We start from the raw sequence: 16,038 nt of genomic DNA on the forward strand, positions 1-16,038 counted from the left end.
GTGTAGAAACAGGGAAGTGATTTTAATGTTATGGCTGATCAGTGTATATCATGCAGTAAATTCTAAACCCAAACCAAAGGTGTTGGCTGTGTGGTAGCAATTTGATCTGGATGCTAATATGCAGTCCCCAAATCGATCAGGCTTTGAAAGAACAGATCTTGATTAAATTAACCTTTTAAACTGACAGCGTGATTAATGAAAGATCAAATGTTCATTCCTCAATCAAGTAAAAACCACACTGACTCAGAGTTCAATAACAACCAGACAAATGGCTCACTAGAGATCAGCAGAGGAAAATCTAGTTCTACATACAGGTTCTAAATTCCTGTCCACAACAGACTCTGGCTTAATCACTTCACTCCCCCGGCCAACAAATCATGGAAATTACACCACCAGCCTGTGGTTAAAGGAACAGTTCTTCCCAAAGACACTGATGTAAATTCTGGAATGTTCACTTGGACCGGTTAGAATGATTCAATCGCTTCCCTCCAAATGGCATCACTAGGTCAAGTTAGCATTCAAGGGTGAAGTACATGTCTCATTCAGGAGGGAAGGGTAGGATGGAAACGATGTCTGTTGTGTTCCTTTAATAGGGGACATTACCTGGCCGAACCAACGGTGGTAGCGGTTTCATAACGATTGTGCATGTGACGGTCTGTGATGTAATAAATGTCGGGCTGATGAAATTTAATGCAGCAGATATGTGCAGCATAAATACCTGAGTGACTTTAATAAAGGTTAATCATTAAGGTTAAATCATTAAAGTTAAATCGTTAAGGTACATTTTTAGACTGCCATGACTTAGTCATGTGATATGTCCCCTACAATTGAATTTAATTATTTTTATTAGGATTTTAATGTCATGTTTTACACACTCTGGTTACATTCATGACAGGACAGTTTTTAATGTCAAATACAGTCATGGACAATTTATATACACCGATCAGACAACATAATGACCAAAATTCCTAATATTGTGTTGGTCCCCCTTTTGCTGCCAAAACAGCCCTGACCTGTCAAGGCATGGACTCCACTAGACCCCTGAAAATGTGGTGTGGTATCTGGCACCAAGATATCAGCAGCAGATCCTTTAACTCCTGTAAGTTGTGAGGTGGGGCCTCCATGGATCGGACTTGTTTGTCCAGCACATCCCACAGATGCTCGACTGGATTGAGATTTGGGGAATTTGGAGGTCAAGTCAACACCTCAAACTCGTTGTTGTGCTCCTCAAACCATTCCTGAAGCATTTTTGCTTTGTGGCAGGGCGCATTATCCTGCTGAAAGAGGCCACAGTCATCAGGGAATACTATTTACATAAAAGGCTGTACATGGTCTGCAACAATGCTTAGGTAGGTGGTACGTGTCAAAGTAACATCCACATGGATGGCAGGACCCAAGGTTTCCCAGCAGAACATTGCCCAAAGCATCACACTGCCTCCGCCAGCTTGCCTTCTTCCCATAGTGTATCCTGGTGCCATGTGTTCCCCAGGTAAGCGACGCACACGCACCCGACCATCCACGTGATGTAAAAGGAAACGTGATTCATCAGACCAGGCCACCTTCTTCCATTGCTCCGTGGTCCAGTTCCGATGCTCACATGCCCATTGTTGGCGCTTTCGGTGGTGGACAGGGGTCAGCATGGGCACCCTGACTGGTCTGCGGCTATGCAACGCCCATACGCAACAAAATGTGATGCCCTGTGTATTCTGACACCTTTCTATCAGAACCAGCATTAACTTCTTCAGCAATTTGAGCTGTATTTCGGTGTTGTTTTATATTATATTTGTGTTATTTTTAGTGTATAAGTGTCAAAAACAACCCTTTTATTATTTTATATGAGCCAAAATATATGCAGTTCTACAGAACCATGGAACGAATTAATAGGTTTCCTTTACATCCTTATGGGAAAAAATACCTTGAAACCAATTGACGTCGAGTTTCAGGGTACCACTGTACCTCCAATTCACCAAACTTGCATGTCTTTGGACCAGACATGGGGAGAACATGCAAACTCCACACAGAAAGGTCCCAGACCGCTCCACCTGGGAATCGAACCCAGGACCTTCTTGCTGTGAGGCAACAGTGCTACCCACCAAATAGGTGGGTTTATATATATATATAAAAAAATCTAAAATAGTTACCCCACTTTAGCACCACTGGCTAATACTAGATATGTAGGAAAGACTTACCTGCCGTTTCCGATATACACTCACTAAATAAAAGTATGTACCCACCTGACCATGAGTTTGTTGGATCTGCCATCTCTACTCCACCCCCACCTCCCACTTTGTAGTTATAGCATCAACTGTTCTGTAAAGCCTTTCTTTTTTCAAGATTTTGGAGTATCTGTGGGAATTTGTGCCCACAGGAGTTCCTCCATGCCTAACTTACTAATTATAAGTGGATAAACACTTATATATATGGAATGTGAACATACATTAAATAATGCATTCTGAATAGGATAAGCCATTATCTTTCCTGCTATACTCACCTCATTGACTTTTTTCTGGCCGGGTGATGGTGCTGCGCTGTGATCAGCACCCTCCGCTTCGTTATCGCTGTTGCTGGCTTCGCTGTTAACGCTGGCTCCGCTAGCGCCGCTGGGGTGCCGGAGTTTCTTCTTCTCATCCCGGCCCTGGTTTTGGTGCTTGTAGTGGAGCACGGCCTCAAAGTTCATGACAGCCCAGGCGTGCCAGGCCTGTTTGAATCACAGAGGATTGGGTTTTGAACACTATGCAAGTACATTACTATCAAGTCTTACCTAGGATAATCAGTAAGGGGTTCCCCGTGACTGAGTGCATTTTTACTTGTCATGTGACCGATTCTAGGCCTATGTCAATGCTTTTTTTTTAAATGTATGTTGTTATTTCCAATTTCCGACTGTGAATCAACCCAATCTAATAAGAGAGAGAGACGGAGAACCACATGCCCCCTCCAACACATGTCAAACATCTGGCCACTTCTTTTCACCTGTCAATGGCATTTTTTTTTTTTTTTTTTTTTATGCATCCATTTTCTCCCAATTTAGCATAGCCAATTTGTCCTCCGCTGCTGGGGGATCCCTGATTGCAGTCGAGGTGGGTATATTGCTGCTCACGCCTCCTCCGACCCGCGCGCAATCCTTAGCGGACCCTTTTTCACCAATGCATTCTGCACAGGCGCTTCTCTATCTGCTAATCAGGGTCCTTACACAGCGTTTGAAGACCCCACCCACGTAGTCCGGTCATCCAGCCCTAGTAGAAACGTGTCTGCTCCAGGCAATGTCAATTATGCCTGCTAGATGGCGCCCAGTCGACCAGTGACAATGCCAAGTTTCGAACCGAGGAGTTCAGAATCTCCTGATGGTAGGCTAGCGGAATATCCCGCGAATACCTGGGCGCCTGTCGATGCCATTTGTGTTTGTGTGGATGACCAGCCTCCGAATTTGAACATTCAGCAGTGGTGTGCTAGTGCTTTATGCCAAATCTCTATTCTATTCATTTATACTATGATATTTTCAGCATTTTGTCATCTAGCACTTGTTCAAACTCCAAAAGCACATATAGAAGAGATTGACATGGTTCCAAAATAATAAGGTCTGCTTCAAGCGTTTGTGGTCATGGCTGGGCAGATTCATCTGACACTTCTTACTTAGAAAAAACGATTTTGAAAACACTAACTGGCTAACTGTTGGACACACTAGAATTAGACGTTGCTATGTGAACGCTCACCTTGTACCAGTTACGATCATGCTCAGTGGAATGACTGTAATACTGTAGCACTTTAGGAATGGTGCTTTCGTTGATGCCCTGTAGACTGAGCTGCCATTCACCCAATTTCAAGAAACACCTGCAAACAGAGAAGAAAGGCATGAGGAAAAAAATGACTGGATTACATTTACTGGAAAATGAGGAATAATGAGGTGGCAGACATGAAGAAAACATTCAAAAAGGGCTGATTCGTCATCCCCGAATTTCATAGAAGTGATTAATACGAAGACGTCAATCTTGCACAGCCCGAGAGAGGCTCACAGAACTGACTGACCTGATCAACTATGAAAAAACAGGCCAGCCACAGGACTCTCAGCACTGTATTGACAACTGACTGTAGTCCATTTGTTTCTCTGCATGATTTGTTAGCCCCGTTTCATGCTGTTCTTCAGGTCAGGACTCTCCCAGGACCAGCACAGAGTAGGTATTACTTGGGTGTTGGATCATTCTCAACACTGCAGTGACACTGACATGGTGGTGGTGTGTTAGTGTGTGTTGTGCTGGTATGAGTGGATCAAACCTCACTGTCACTGCTGGACTGAGAATAGTTAAACAAACCAAAAATATCCAGCCAACAGAGCCCCGTCGGCAGCGTCCTGTGACCACTGATGAAGGTCTAGAAGATGACCAACTCAAACAGCAGCAATAGATGAGCGATCGTCTCTGACTTTACATCTACAAGGTGGACCAACTAGGTAGGAGTATCTAATAGAGTGGACAGTGAGTGGACATGGTATTCAAAAGGTCCATCATGGCTGCTGTGTCTGATCCACTCATACCAGCACAACACACACTAACACACCACCACCATGTCATTGCTACATTTACATTTTCAGCATTTAGCAGACGCTTTTATCCAAAGCGACTTACACAATGAGCTGAACACGATGAGCAATTGAGGGTTAAGGGCCTTGCTCAGGGACCCAACAGTGGCAACTTGGTGGTGGTGGGGCTTGAAATTGCAACCTTCTGTTTACTAGTCCAGTACCTTAACCACTGAGCTATCACTGCCCTGTTACTGCAGTGCTGAGAATGATCCACCACCCAAATAATACCTGCTCTGTGGTGGTCCTGTGGGGGTCCTGACCATTGAAGAACAGGGTGAAAGCAGGCTAACAACGCATGTAGAGAAACAGATGGACTACAGTCAGTAATTGTAGAACTACAAAGTGCTTCTATATGGTAAGTGGAACTGATAAAATGGACAGTGAGTGTAGAAACAAGGAGGTGGTTTTAATGTTATGGCTGATCAGTGTGTATATATATATATATAGTTTGTGGTAAGACCAGACCCACCAGTACAGTGATGTACTGTCTACAACAAACAAGGCACATTATTTTACACCTTTTTTATTTTAGTGTAGTGATTTTTAATTCCATCACACCCATAGTTGGTGGTCTTAATGCTACACTTGCATGAACACTTTATCTTCTATTCCAATTTAAATGTCATCAAATGACAAAATCATTTCATAGAACCCTATTTAAACACAGACGTCTGTGAAAATGACTATATTTGTTCTCCCGCCGACTGCCGAAAATACGTTGATTTATTCCCAAATACCTGCCTATAACAAACAGCAACAAGAGACGGTATGAGGGACGGCAGAAATTCCTGAGTAAAGCATGCGGAGGGAACCAGGTGTTCACCATTTCCAAATAACCCCTCATTGGTGAGCTACTTTGGGGTGAAAGTATGCCAGAGCGTCTGGGAAAGGGAAGGTGCAGGACCTTTATCAGACAGACTTTTCCCCTCCCCAGGACAAATTCCAGGAATGCTCTGAAGGCTCCAGGCTACAGTTCTGACAGTTATGAGAAATTCCTGGTTGCGTCTCTGCAGCGAGCTTCATGACCTCAGTCATACTGTATGTGGCGTCTGGGATTGTGCTGATGTAACGAAAGAGCAGGAGCAAAGCTTTGATTTAAAAGAGAAAGAATCTGCTATTGTCTGGAGAAGAGTCTGAGCAGAACAGGAACTCCACCGAGAGCGAGCTTTGATTTGAGTCCATCCACAGACCATTTGTCTTTATTTGGCCATGAAAATTTTGCGAGACTCAATCTGAGACTTTCTACAGGTTTTTTTTTCTCGATTTTATCGTGACTTTCTTTATTTCTTTGTATTTTGGCTTTCCGTGCCAAATATCTCATCATGAACGATCACTGATTGGCAAAGTCTGGTGCCGGTAGGCCGACATGCATGAAAAAGCATGAAACAAGCAGGTCTCGGCAGACTGTACAAACAAAAACGAATGATCAGTCCTTTTTAAAGTGCAAGAAATCATGGGGTGACAGAGGGAGCAGCTACCGGGGGCATGTCCAGGACTTGCTGACAGTCTAATAATGATAAGATAATGATAGGTCAAAAGTTTACATACAGTAAAACATGTGTACTTGGAATTCTTAACAACAACAAAAAATCATTTACAGTGAATTTTGTATGACATAACATACGACATGTTCGTGGTGTAGAAAGTTCTATAATGTCATTAAACTTAGTGGCATAGCTATTTAATTGCTTGTTAATCATTATAATTATAATCAGTGAACATGTAAATAAGACTAGCTTGACCGCACCCAATGGACTACACAGAGCTACAAATGCTACAGGTAATTTATTTAGTCAGCATTGCACTTGGAGGAATTTTTAATCAACTTGCGGTCCCAATATCAACCATACTAACAATGATATACAGCGCACTGAAGGAAAGTGAGGGGGGGGTTAAACGATGACCGAAGCCCTGAGATGATGTAGCAACCTGTGCCTAGGCATGCAAACCAAGCACCTAGGCATGAAGACCGCTTCTACAAACATTTGTGAAAGAATGGGTCGCACTCAGGAGCTCAGTGAATTCCAGCGTGGTACAGTGATAGGATGCCACCTGTGCAACAAGTCCAGTCGTGAAATTTCCTCACTACTAAATATTCCACAGTCAACTGTCAGTGGTATTATAACAAAGTGGAAGCGATTGGGAACGACAGCAACTCAGCCACCAAGTGTTAGGTCATGTAAAATTACAGAGCGGGTCAGTGGATGCTGAGAGTCAATCACTACAGACCTCCAAACTTCATGTGGCCTTCAGATTAGCTCAAGAACAGTGTGTAGAGAGCTTCATGGAATGGGTTTCCATGGCCGAGCAGCTGCATCCAAGCCTTACATCACCAAGCGCAATGCAAAGCGTCGGATGCAGTAGTGTAAAGCACACCACCACTGGACTCTAGAGCAGTGGAGATGTGTTCTCTGGAGTGACGTGTCACGCTTCTCCGTCTGGCAATCTGATGGACGAGTCTGGGTTTGGCGGTTGCCAGGAGAACTTGTCTTGTCTGACTGCATTGTGCCAAGTGTAAAGTTTGGTGGAGGGGGGACCCCTTAGTTCCAGTGAAAGGAACTCTTAATGCTTCAGCGTACCAAGAGATTTTGGACAATTTCATGCTCCCGAATTTGTGGGAACAGTTTGGGGATGGCCCCTTCCTGTTCCAACATGACTGCGCACCAGTGCACAAAGCAAGGTCCATAAAGACATGGATAAGTGAGTTTGGTGTGGCAGAACTTGACTGGCCTGCCTTGCCTTGACTGGCTTGAGTCCTGACCTCAACCCGATAGGACACCTTTGGGATGAATTAGAGAGGAGACTGTGAGCCAGGCCTTTTTGTCCAACATCAGTGTCCAACCTCACAAATGCGCTTCTGGAAGAATGGTCAAAAATTCCCATAAACACACTCCTAAAACCTTGTGGAAAGCCTTCCCAGAAGAGTTGAAGCTGTTATAGCTGCAAAGGGTGGGCTGACATAATATGAAACCCTATGGATTAAGAATGGGACATCACTCAAGTTCATATGCGTGTGAAGGCAGCTGAGCAAATACTTTTGGCAATATAGTGTATATTGGTCCCCCTTTTGCTGCCAAAACAGCCCTGACCCATCGAGGTATGGACTCCACTAGACCCCTGAAGGTGTGCTGTGGTATCTGGCACCAAGATGTTAGCAGCAGATCCTTTAACTCTTGTAAGTTGTGAGGTGGGGCCTCCATGGATTGGACTTGTTTGTCCAGCACATCCCACAGATGCTCGATTGGATTGATATCTGGGGAATTTGGAGGCCAAGGCAACACCTCAAACTCGTTGTTGTGCTCCTCAAACCATTCCTGAAGCATTTTTCCAGGACGCATCATCCTGCTGAAAGAGGCCACAACCATCAGGGAATACCATTTCCATAAAAGGCTGTACATGGTCTGCAACAATGCTTAGGTAGGTGGTACGTGTCAAAATAACATCCACATGGATGGCAGGATCCAAGGTTTCCCAGCAGAACATTGCCATGTGTTCCCCAGGTAAGCTACGCACACGCACCTGGCCATCCACGTGATGTAAAAGAAAACGTGATTCATCAGACCAGGCCACCTTCTTCCATTGCTCCGTGGTCCAGTTCTGATGCCCATTGTTGACGCTTTCGGCAGTGGACAGGGGTCAGCATGGGCACCCTGACTGGTCGGTGTATATGGACAAAGTGCAGCAAAGTGTGGTTGCTGCAATGCACCATGGGTCTCATAAACTGTTTCCTCTATGTACTTCGGTTTTCGCCCACCTCTCATTATCATGCCATCACACCGTGAAACCTCAGAACTGCTGGACTGCTGTCTGGTTTTTGATCAAAGTTAGAAGTTTTTTTTTTTTTAGCATTTACATACTTCACTGCATGCTTTTGGGAAAGCACTGAATGCATGAATGAGTAAATGTGAGTCTCGGTACAGAAAGTCTGGGGAAACAGTGTGCAGTGTATTACAGCACGCAACTGCTTCAAAGTGCAAAAGCTTAAAAGACTTATTTATTTTTTTAATGGGTCAACAAGTTTGTAAAAAAGTGTAGCAAGAGGAAAAGTTATATTGTGCTGCTAGCATTGACTAGTCATTACTTCTTCCTCTTTGACCGATTTGGTGATATACAGGAGCTTAAATACTGAGTGTTATATTAAAAAGAAATAAATACAACACTCTGATAAAGTGCTGAAAGAGACAATAAACATGCTGCATATACATATACAGTCATGTGAAAAAGTTAAAACACCCCATGAAAACCTTTGTCTTTTTGAACATATTTAAACATATGGACATTTGAGCTTCATTTGAACAGTATTAAGAGATGGAGCTTTTATTACTAAACAAAAAAAATGTTAAAAATTACTTTTAAACTCAAGTTGTAAAATGTAATGAACAAAAATGGAAATTTACTGTGAAGAAAAAAAGTTAGGACACCCCCATATTTATTACTACTTAAAATGTATAAAATTAGAATCAGCTGAACCACATCAGCTGCAATGATTACACCATCGTTAGAGGACATTGGAGTTTTATTTAAACCTCAGACATTAGTTTGGTTTGCTCTTGATTTTTGAAGTGAGTGTTATCTCCATGGTGAGATCTAAAGAGCTCTCTGAGGCCTTCAGAAAGAAGGTTGTAGATGCATATGAGTCTGGGAAGGAATTTAAAAAGATCTCAAAACAATTAGAAATCAGCCATTCCACTGTACGGAAAATAATTTACAAGTGTGAACATTTAAAACAACTGCCAACATGGCCAGGTCAGGCCGTCCTAACAAGTTCAGCCCAAGAGCAGACCGCAAGATGCATAAAGAAATCTCCAATAATCCTTCAATGTCATCACGGGACCTACAGGTAGCTTTTGCCACAGTTGATAGCAAGGTACATGCATCTACCATCAGAAAGAGACTGCACAAGTTTGATTTTCATGGGAGGTCTGCAAGGAGGAAACCCTTGCTGTCAAAGAAAACATCAGGGCAAGACTAAAGTTTACCAGAGAACATCTAGACAAAGACCAGGACTTCTGGAACAATGTGTTTTGGACAGATGAATCCAAAGTTGAATTATTTGGGCACAGTAACAGAAGACATGTTTGGCATAAACCAAACACATAATTTGGGCACAAGAACCTCATACCAACTGTGAAACATGGAGGTGGAATCATCATGGTTTGGGGCAGCAGGGCCTGGCAAGCTCTCAATTATAGAATCCACAATGAATTCTTCACTGTATCAGAGGGTGCTTGAGGAAAATGTAAGACCATCTGTCCAAAAACTGAAGCGGAGGTGAACCATGCAGCATGACAACGACCCAAAACATCCCAGTAAATTCACCAAGGAATGAATCAAAAGAAAGAAATGGAGAGTTCTGGAATTACCAAGTCAAAGCCCGGATCTTAATCCTATTGGGATGCTGTGGGGTGATTTGAAACGGGCTGTGCATGCAAGAAACCCCTCAAACCTTACACAGCTGAAATAATTCTGCATGGAGGAGTGGGAAAAACTTTCTCCCAGTCGATGTCAGAGACTGGTAGATGGTTATAGGAAATGTCTAATTGAGGTTATTTCAGCCAAAGGGGGAAATACCAGCTATTAGGGCATAGGGTGTCCTAACTTTTTCCTCACAATCAATTTCCATTTTTGTTCATTACATTTTACAACTTGTGTTTAAAAGTATTTTTTTCAGGTGTATTAGTTTATTTATATAAGCTTCATCTCTCAGTACTGTTCAAATGAAGCTCAAATGTCCATATGTTTAAATATGTTCAAAAAGACAAAGGTTTTCATGGGGTGTCCTAACTTTTTCACATGACTCTATGTCCATTTTATCAGCTCCACCTACCATATAGAAGCACTTTATAGTTCTACAATTATTGACTGTAGTCCATCTGTTTCTCTACATACTTTTTAGCCTGCTTTCACACTGGTGGATCATTCTCAGCACTGCAGTGACACTGACATGGTGGTGGTGTGTTAGTGTGTGTTGTGCTGGTATGAGTGGATCAGACACAGCAATGCTGATGGAGTTTTTAAACACCTCACTGTCACTATTGGACTGAGAATAGTCCAGCAACCAAAAATATCTAGCCAACAGCGCCCCATGGGCAGCGTCCTGTGACCACTGATGAAGATCTAGAAGATGACCAACTCAAAAAGCATCAATAGATGAGCGATCGTCTCTGACTTTACATCTACAAGGTGGACCAACTAGGTAGGAGTGTCTAATAGAGTGGACAGTGAGTGTCTGATCCACTCATACCAGCACAACACACACTAACACACCACCACCATGTCAGTGTCACTGCAGTGTTGAGAATGATCCACCACCTAAATAATACCTACTCTGTGGTGGTCCTGTGGGGGTCCTGACCATTGAAGAACAGCATGAAAGGGGGCTAACAAAGCAGGTGGAGAAACAGATGGACTACAGTCAGTAATTGTAGAAATACAAAGTGCTCCTATATGGTAAGTGGAGCTGATAAAATGGACAGTGTGTGTAGAAACCAGGAGTTGGTTTTAATGTTATGGCTGATCAGTGTATGTGAGTGTGAACACTGACCGGGATAGTTCACAGCCCATTTTACCACACAAATAAAAACATCAGGGCCTCTCACTTAGTGTTGGTGTATACATTTATCCATTAGTTATGCTTTTTTCCAGATTTCCCCACCCTATCTCCCATTCTAGTCATTTTCATCATGGAGAGCCAGATCATCACATGCCCCCTCCGACACGTGTCCAATCTGTGGCCGCTTCTTATCACCTGCCAGTGTTGGGTTTCCACACAGAGCCATACCCCCTTGCCCCTCCCCAATACCCACTTGCGCAGGTGTCCGGACCAGCCCCTGAGATCGTATATCACAGCAGTAGCAGAAAAGAACCCTTACAGCCTTTCCTCCCTCAAACACGTCTAATTGTGTTTGTGTGGATGCCTGGTTAGGTTGGTGGCTCTGCTGAGATTTGAACTCGTGAGTTTTAAAATTCCACAGTGGTGTTGTAGCGAGTTAGACCACTGTGCCACCCAAGCGGCCCATTAGTTATGATTAATCTACTATTTACATAAGAGCAGGATCAAAAGTAAGACTTTATAAGCAACTCTGATGGCACTGCATAAAGTAACCGCAGCAATTAATGTAGTCCCAAAGTGCACACTATTGTGTTAAAGAAATCGCCACAGTGGATCATTCTGGTCCGCATACCTGATTTGGTATGCAGTTTTTACACTAGATGCCCCTCTTGACACAACCCTCCTAATTACCTGGGCTCGGAACTGGCACCGAGAGCGCCCTGACAAGTGCACCTCCTCAATTCTAGGCTATTCAGCCACCCCTCCCCCAGACACAGCCTGATCAGAAGTCTACACAGATCAGAGCTTGATCGCAGCTGTGCTATTAACCAGGAGGGTGACTACACAGACACGACTGGCTGCATCTGTAGGGGATGAATGAACAAACACGGGTGCCTCAGTCTGCTGGCTGGTTGAGGCACATGGATATGAAGCCATTGATCCTAGATGGCAGCCTGCATCACAGAACTCACAACCTCCGGCAGGTAAAAAGAAGCAGACGGTGGCTGCTGGCCCTCCTGGATCAGGGTTGAGGGGGGCTGCAACATTTGCAAAGACTTTCCCAGGCATGTAATCTCATTATAAATGTTGTCTTAACCTCAGAGGCTAACTGACCTATAAGCTAAGCGTCAGGAATTATATGTATTGCTCATTCTTGCAGAAATTGATTCCCGTGTGAATGAGTAAGTACATACAGTGTATCACAAAAGTGAGTACACCCCTCACATTTCTGCAAATATTTCATTATATCTTTTCATGGGACAACACTATAGACATGAAACTTGGATATAACTTAGAGTAGTCAGTGTACAGCTTGTATAGCAGTGTAGATTTACTGTCTTCTGAAAATAACTCAACACACAGCCATTCATGTCTAAATAGCTGGCAACATAAGTGAGTACACCCCACAGTGAACATGTCCAAATTGTGCCCAAATGTGTCGTTGTCCCTCCCTGGTGTCATGTGTCAAGGTCCCAGGTGTAAATGGGGAGCAGGGCTGTTAAAGTTGGTGTTTTGGGTACAATTCTCTCATACTGGCCACTGGATATTCAACATGGCACCTCATGGCAAAGAACTCTCTGAGGATGTGAGAAATAGAATTGTTGCTCTCCACAAAGATGGCCTGGGCTATAAGAAGATTGCTAACACCCTGAAACTGAGCTACAGCATGGTGGCCAAGGTCATACAGCGGTTTTCCAGGACAGGTTCCACTCGGAACAGGCTTCGCCAGGGTCGACCAAAGAAGTTGAGTCCACGTGTTCGGCGTCATATCCAGAGGTTGGCTTTAAAAAATAGACACATGAGTGCTGCCAGCATTGCTGCAGAGGTTGAAGACGTGGGAGGTCAGCCTGTCAGTGCTCAGACCATACGCCGCACACTGCATCAACTCGGTCTGCATGGTCGTCATCCCAGAAGGAAGCTGACGCACAAGAAAGCCAGCAAACAGTTTGCTGAAGACAAGCAGTCCAAGAACATGGATTACTGGAATGCCCTGTGGTCTGACGAGACCAAGATAAACTTGTTTGGCTCAGATGGTGTCCAGCATGTGTGGCGGTGCCCTGGTGAGAAGTACCAAGACAACTGTATCTGGCCTACAGTCAAGCATGGTGGTGGTAGCATCATGGTCTTGGGCTGCATGAGTGTTGCTGGCACTGGGGAGCTGCAGTTCATTGAGGGAAACATGAATTCCAACATGTACTGTGACATTCTGAAACAGAGAATGATCCCCTCCCTTCGAAAACTGGGCCTCATGGCAGTTTTCCAACAGGATAACGACCCCAAACACAACCTCCAAGATGACAACTGCCTTGCTGAGGAAGCTGAAGGTAAAGGTGATGGACTAAACCCAATTGAGCACCTGTGGCGCATCCTCAAGTGGAAGGTAGAGGAGTTCAAGGTGTCTAACATCCACCAGCTCCGTGATGTCATCATGGAGGAGTGGAAGAGGATTCCAGTAGCAACCTGTGCAGCTCTGGTGAATTCCATGCCCAGGAGGGTTAAGGCAGTGCTGGATAATAATGGTGGTCACACAAAATATTGACACTTTGGGCACAATTTGGACATGTTCACTGTGGGGTGTACTCACTTATGTTGCCAGCCATTTAGACATTAATGGCTGTGTGTTGAGTTATTTTCAGAAGACAGTAAATCTACACTGCTATACAAGTTGTACACTGACTACTCTAAGTTATATCCAAGTTTTATTTCTATAGTGTTGTCCCATGAAAAGATATAATAAAATATTTGCAGAAATGTGAGGGGTGTACTCACTTTTGTGATACACTGTATGTAATATAAGTTGCTCTTTAATAGATTAGTGCCCTGTCCACGGTGTGTTCCTGCCCTGAACCTGACCAGGATGACATGGTTAATAAAAATAAATGAGGAAATAAGATCCCTTAGCGGATATGTTTGAAGAGCTAACCTGGCCATGAGTTTGTGCAGCTCCTGCTTGTGCTGTTGGTCCTCGGCTGCAATGGCATGCTGCGCTTGCTGCTGCATGCCCTGCACAAAGTGCTGCATGTGCTGAAAGGCGTCGATCTGCATGAGAGACAAAAATCAATAACAATGAATTAAATAGATAGATAGATAGATAGATAGATAGATAGATAGATAGATAGATAGATAGATAGATAGACGAACAGACAGACAGACAAATAGACAGACAGATACATAAATAGATAGACAGATAAATAGACAGACAGACAGATAGATAGACAGACAGATAGATAGATAGGACAAACAGATAGAAAGACAGATAGATAAATAGATTGATAGATTGACTGACAGACAGACAGATAGACCGATAAATAAATAGACAGAAAGATAAATAAATAAATAAACAGACAGGTAGATAGACATATAGATAGATAGACAGAAAGAGAGAGAGATAGATAGACAGACATACAGATAGATAGACAGATAGATAGACAGACAGACAGACAGACAGATAGACAAACATATAGACAGACAGATAGATAGACAAACAGATAGATAGACAAATAGACAGACAGATAGATAGACGAACAGACAGACAGACAAATAGACAGACAGATACATAAATAGACAGACAGATAGACAGACAGATAGACAGATAAATAGACAGACAGATAGATAGACAGATAAATAGGAGGACAGACAGATAGATAGACAGATAGATAGAAAATAGATATATAGATAGATAGATAGATAGATAGATAGATAGATAGATAGATAGATAGACACAGACAGACAGACAGACAGACAGACAGACAGATAGATAGACACAGACAGATAGATAGATAGATAGATAGATAGATAGATAGATAGATAGATAGATAGACAAACAGATAGATAGATAGATAGATAGATAGATAGATAGATAGATAGATAGATAGATAGACAGACACAGACAGACAGACAGACAGACAGATAGACACAGACAGATAGATAGATAGATAGATAGATAGATAGATAGATAGATAGATAGATAGATAGATAGATAGATAGATAGACAAACAGATAGGTAGACAGATAGATAGATAGACAGACAGACAGACAGACGAGAGACAAAAAATCAATAACAATAATTTTTCTTTTAATATGTAAATGTCTAGTTTTACTCAAGACAGTCTGGTTAGCTTCACTTAGGCAATAACAAGACTGCACAACCAAAGAAAACAAACACCAACCAAACCAAACCAAAAGCAGACATGCTAAATGCAATCAGAAGCAGTACTGGGGTTTAAAGTTCTAAAGGTGCTACAGATGCTAGTGGATTTTAAGCATCCCTCCTGATCCCGCTGTGCTTTTGGCATTAAGATCAAGCGGAGATCTAAGTGACCACAAACTTTTACAAATGCAAACAGTCTACCGCGTCCTTAATCTCTACCAGACATCACACTTCACAAAGCAGCACTGTTAAATGTGAGCTGATGATATTTCCAAATTAAAAAAAGGAGGTGGGAGGAATCATTAATTTTAACTAGTTTTTACAATTGCCTGATTTTATAATTTCATCCCACAAAAAAACATTGCTATCATGTATACAATGAACTATGTCCATGAAGAGTCGGTGTATATATATATCGTCATGCTTCCTCTCCACCAACGCCAATCCCCACTCTAAGTTAAGACAACAAAGCTAACCCACGCACCCTCCGACACGTGGGCAGCATGCGTATGCATCTTGTCACCTACAGTTTGACGAGTGCAGTGCAGCTCAGCACTGTGTACGGAGAGACACACCCTGACAGCACTCTTTTCCCAGAATGATCTCTGTGCAGGCGCCATCAATCAGCCAGCAGAGGTCGTAAATGCATTAGTTATGAGAGAGACCCTATCTGGCTTTTAGACACCCTATCTGGCTTTTAATCCCACCCCTATCTGAACAACAGGCCAATCGCTGTTCATGTGGCCGCTCAGCCCAGCT

General features: G+C 43.1%; 1 protein-coding gene across 3 annotated transcripts in view; it reads right to left on the reverse strand.

The window, feature by feature from the left end:
• The window catches only part of mtor (mechanistic target of rapamycin kinase), a 225,174-nt gene that overhangs the window by 27,640 nt on the left and 181,496 nt on the right, over nt 1–16,038 (reverse strand). For all 3 annotated transcript variants that reach the window (XM_062999154.1, XM_062999155.1, XM_062999153.1), the window contains 3 exons: nt 14,053–14,168; nt 3,711–3,828; nt 2,492–2,698 (listed from right to left, as the gene is read on the reverse strand). In XM_062999154.1, the coding sequence (XP_062855224.1) occupies nt 2,492–2,698; nt 3,711–3,828; nt 14,053–14,168 (441 nt within the window). The remainder of the gene's footprint in view (nt 1–2,491; nt 2,699–3,710; nt 3,829–14,052; nt 14,169–16,038) is intronic.

This window comes from Trichomycterus rosablanca, chromosome 7, assembly GCF_030014385.1.
Source record: "Trichomycterus rosablanca isolate fTriRos1 chromosome 7, fTriRos1.hap1, whole genome shotgun sequence".
NCBI lineage: Eukaryota > Metazoa > Chordata > Actinopteri > Siluriformes > Trichomycteridae > Trichomycterus > Trichomycterus rosablanca.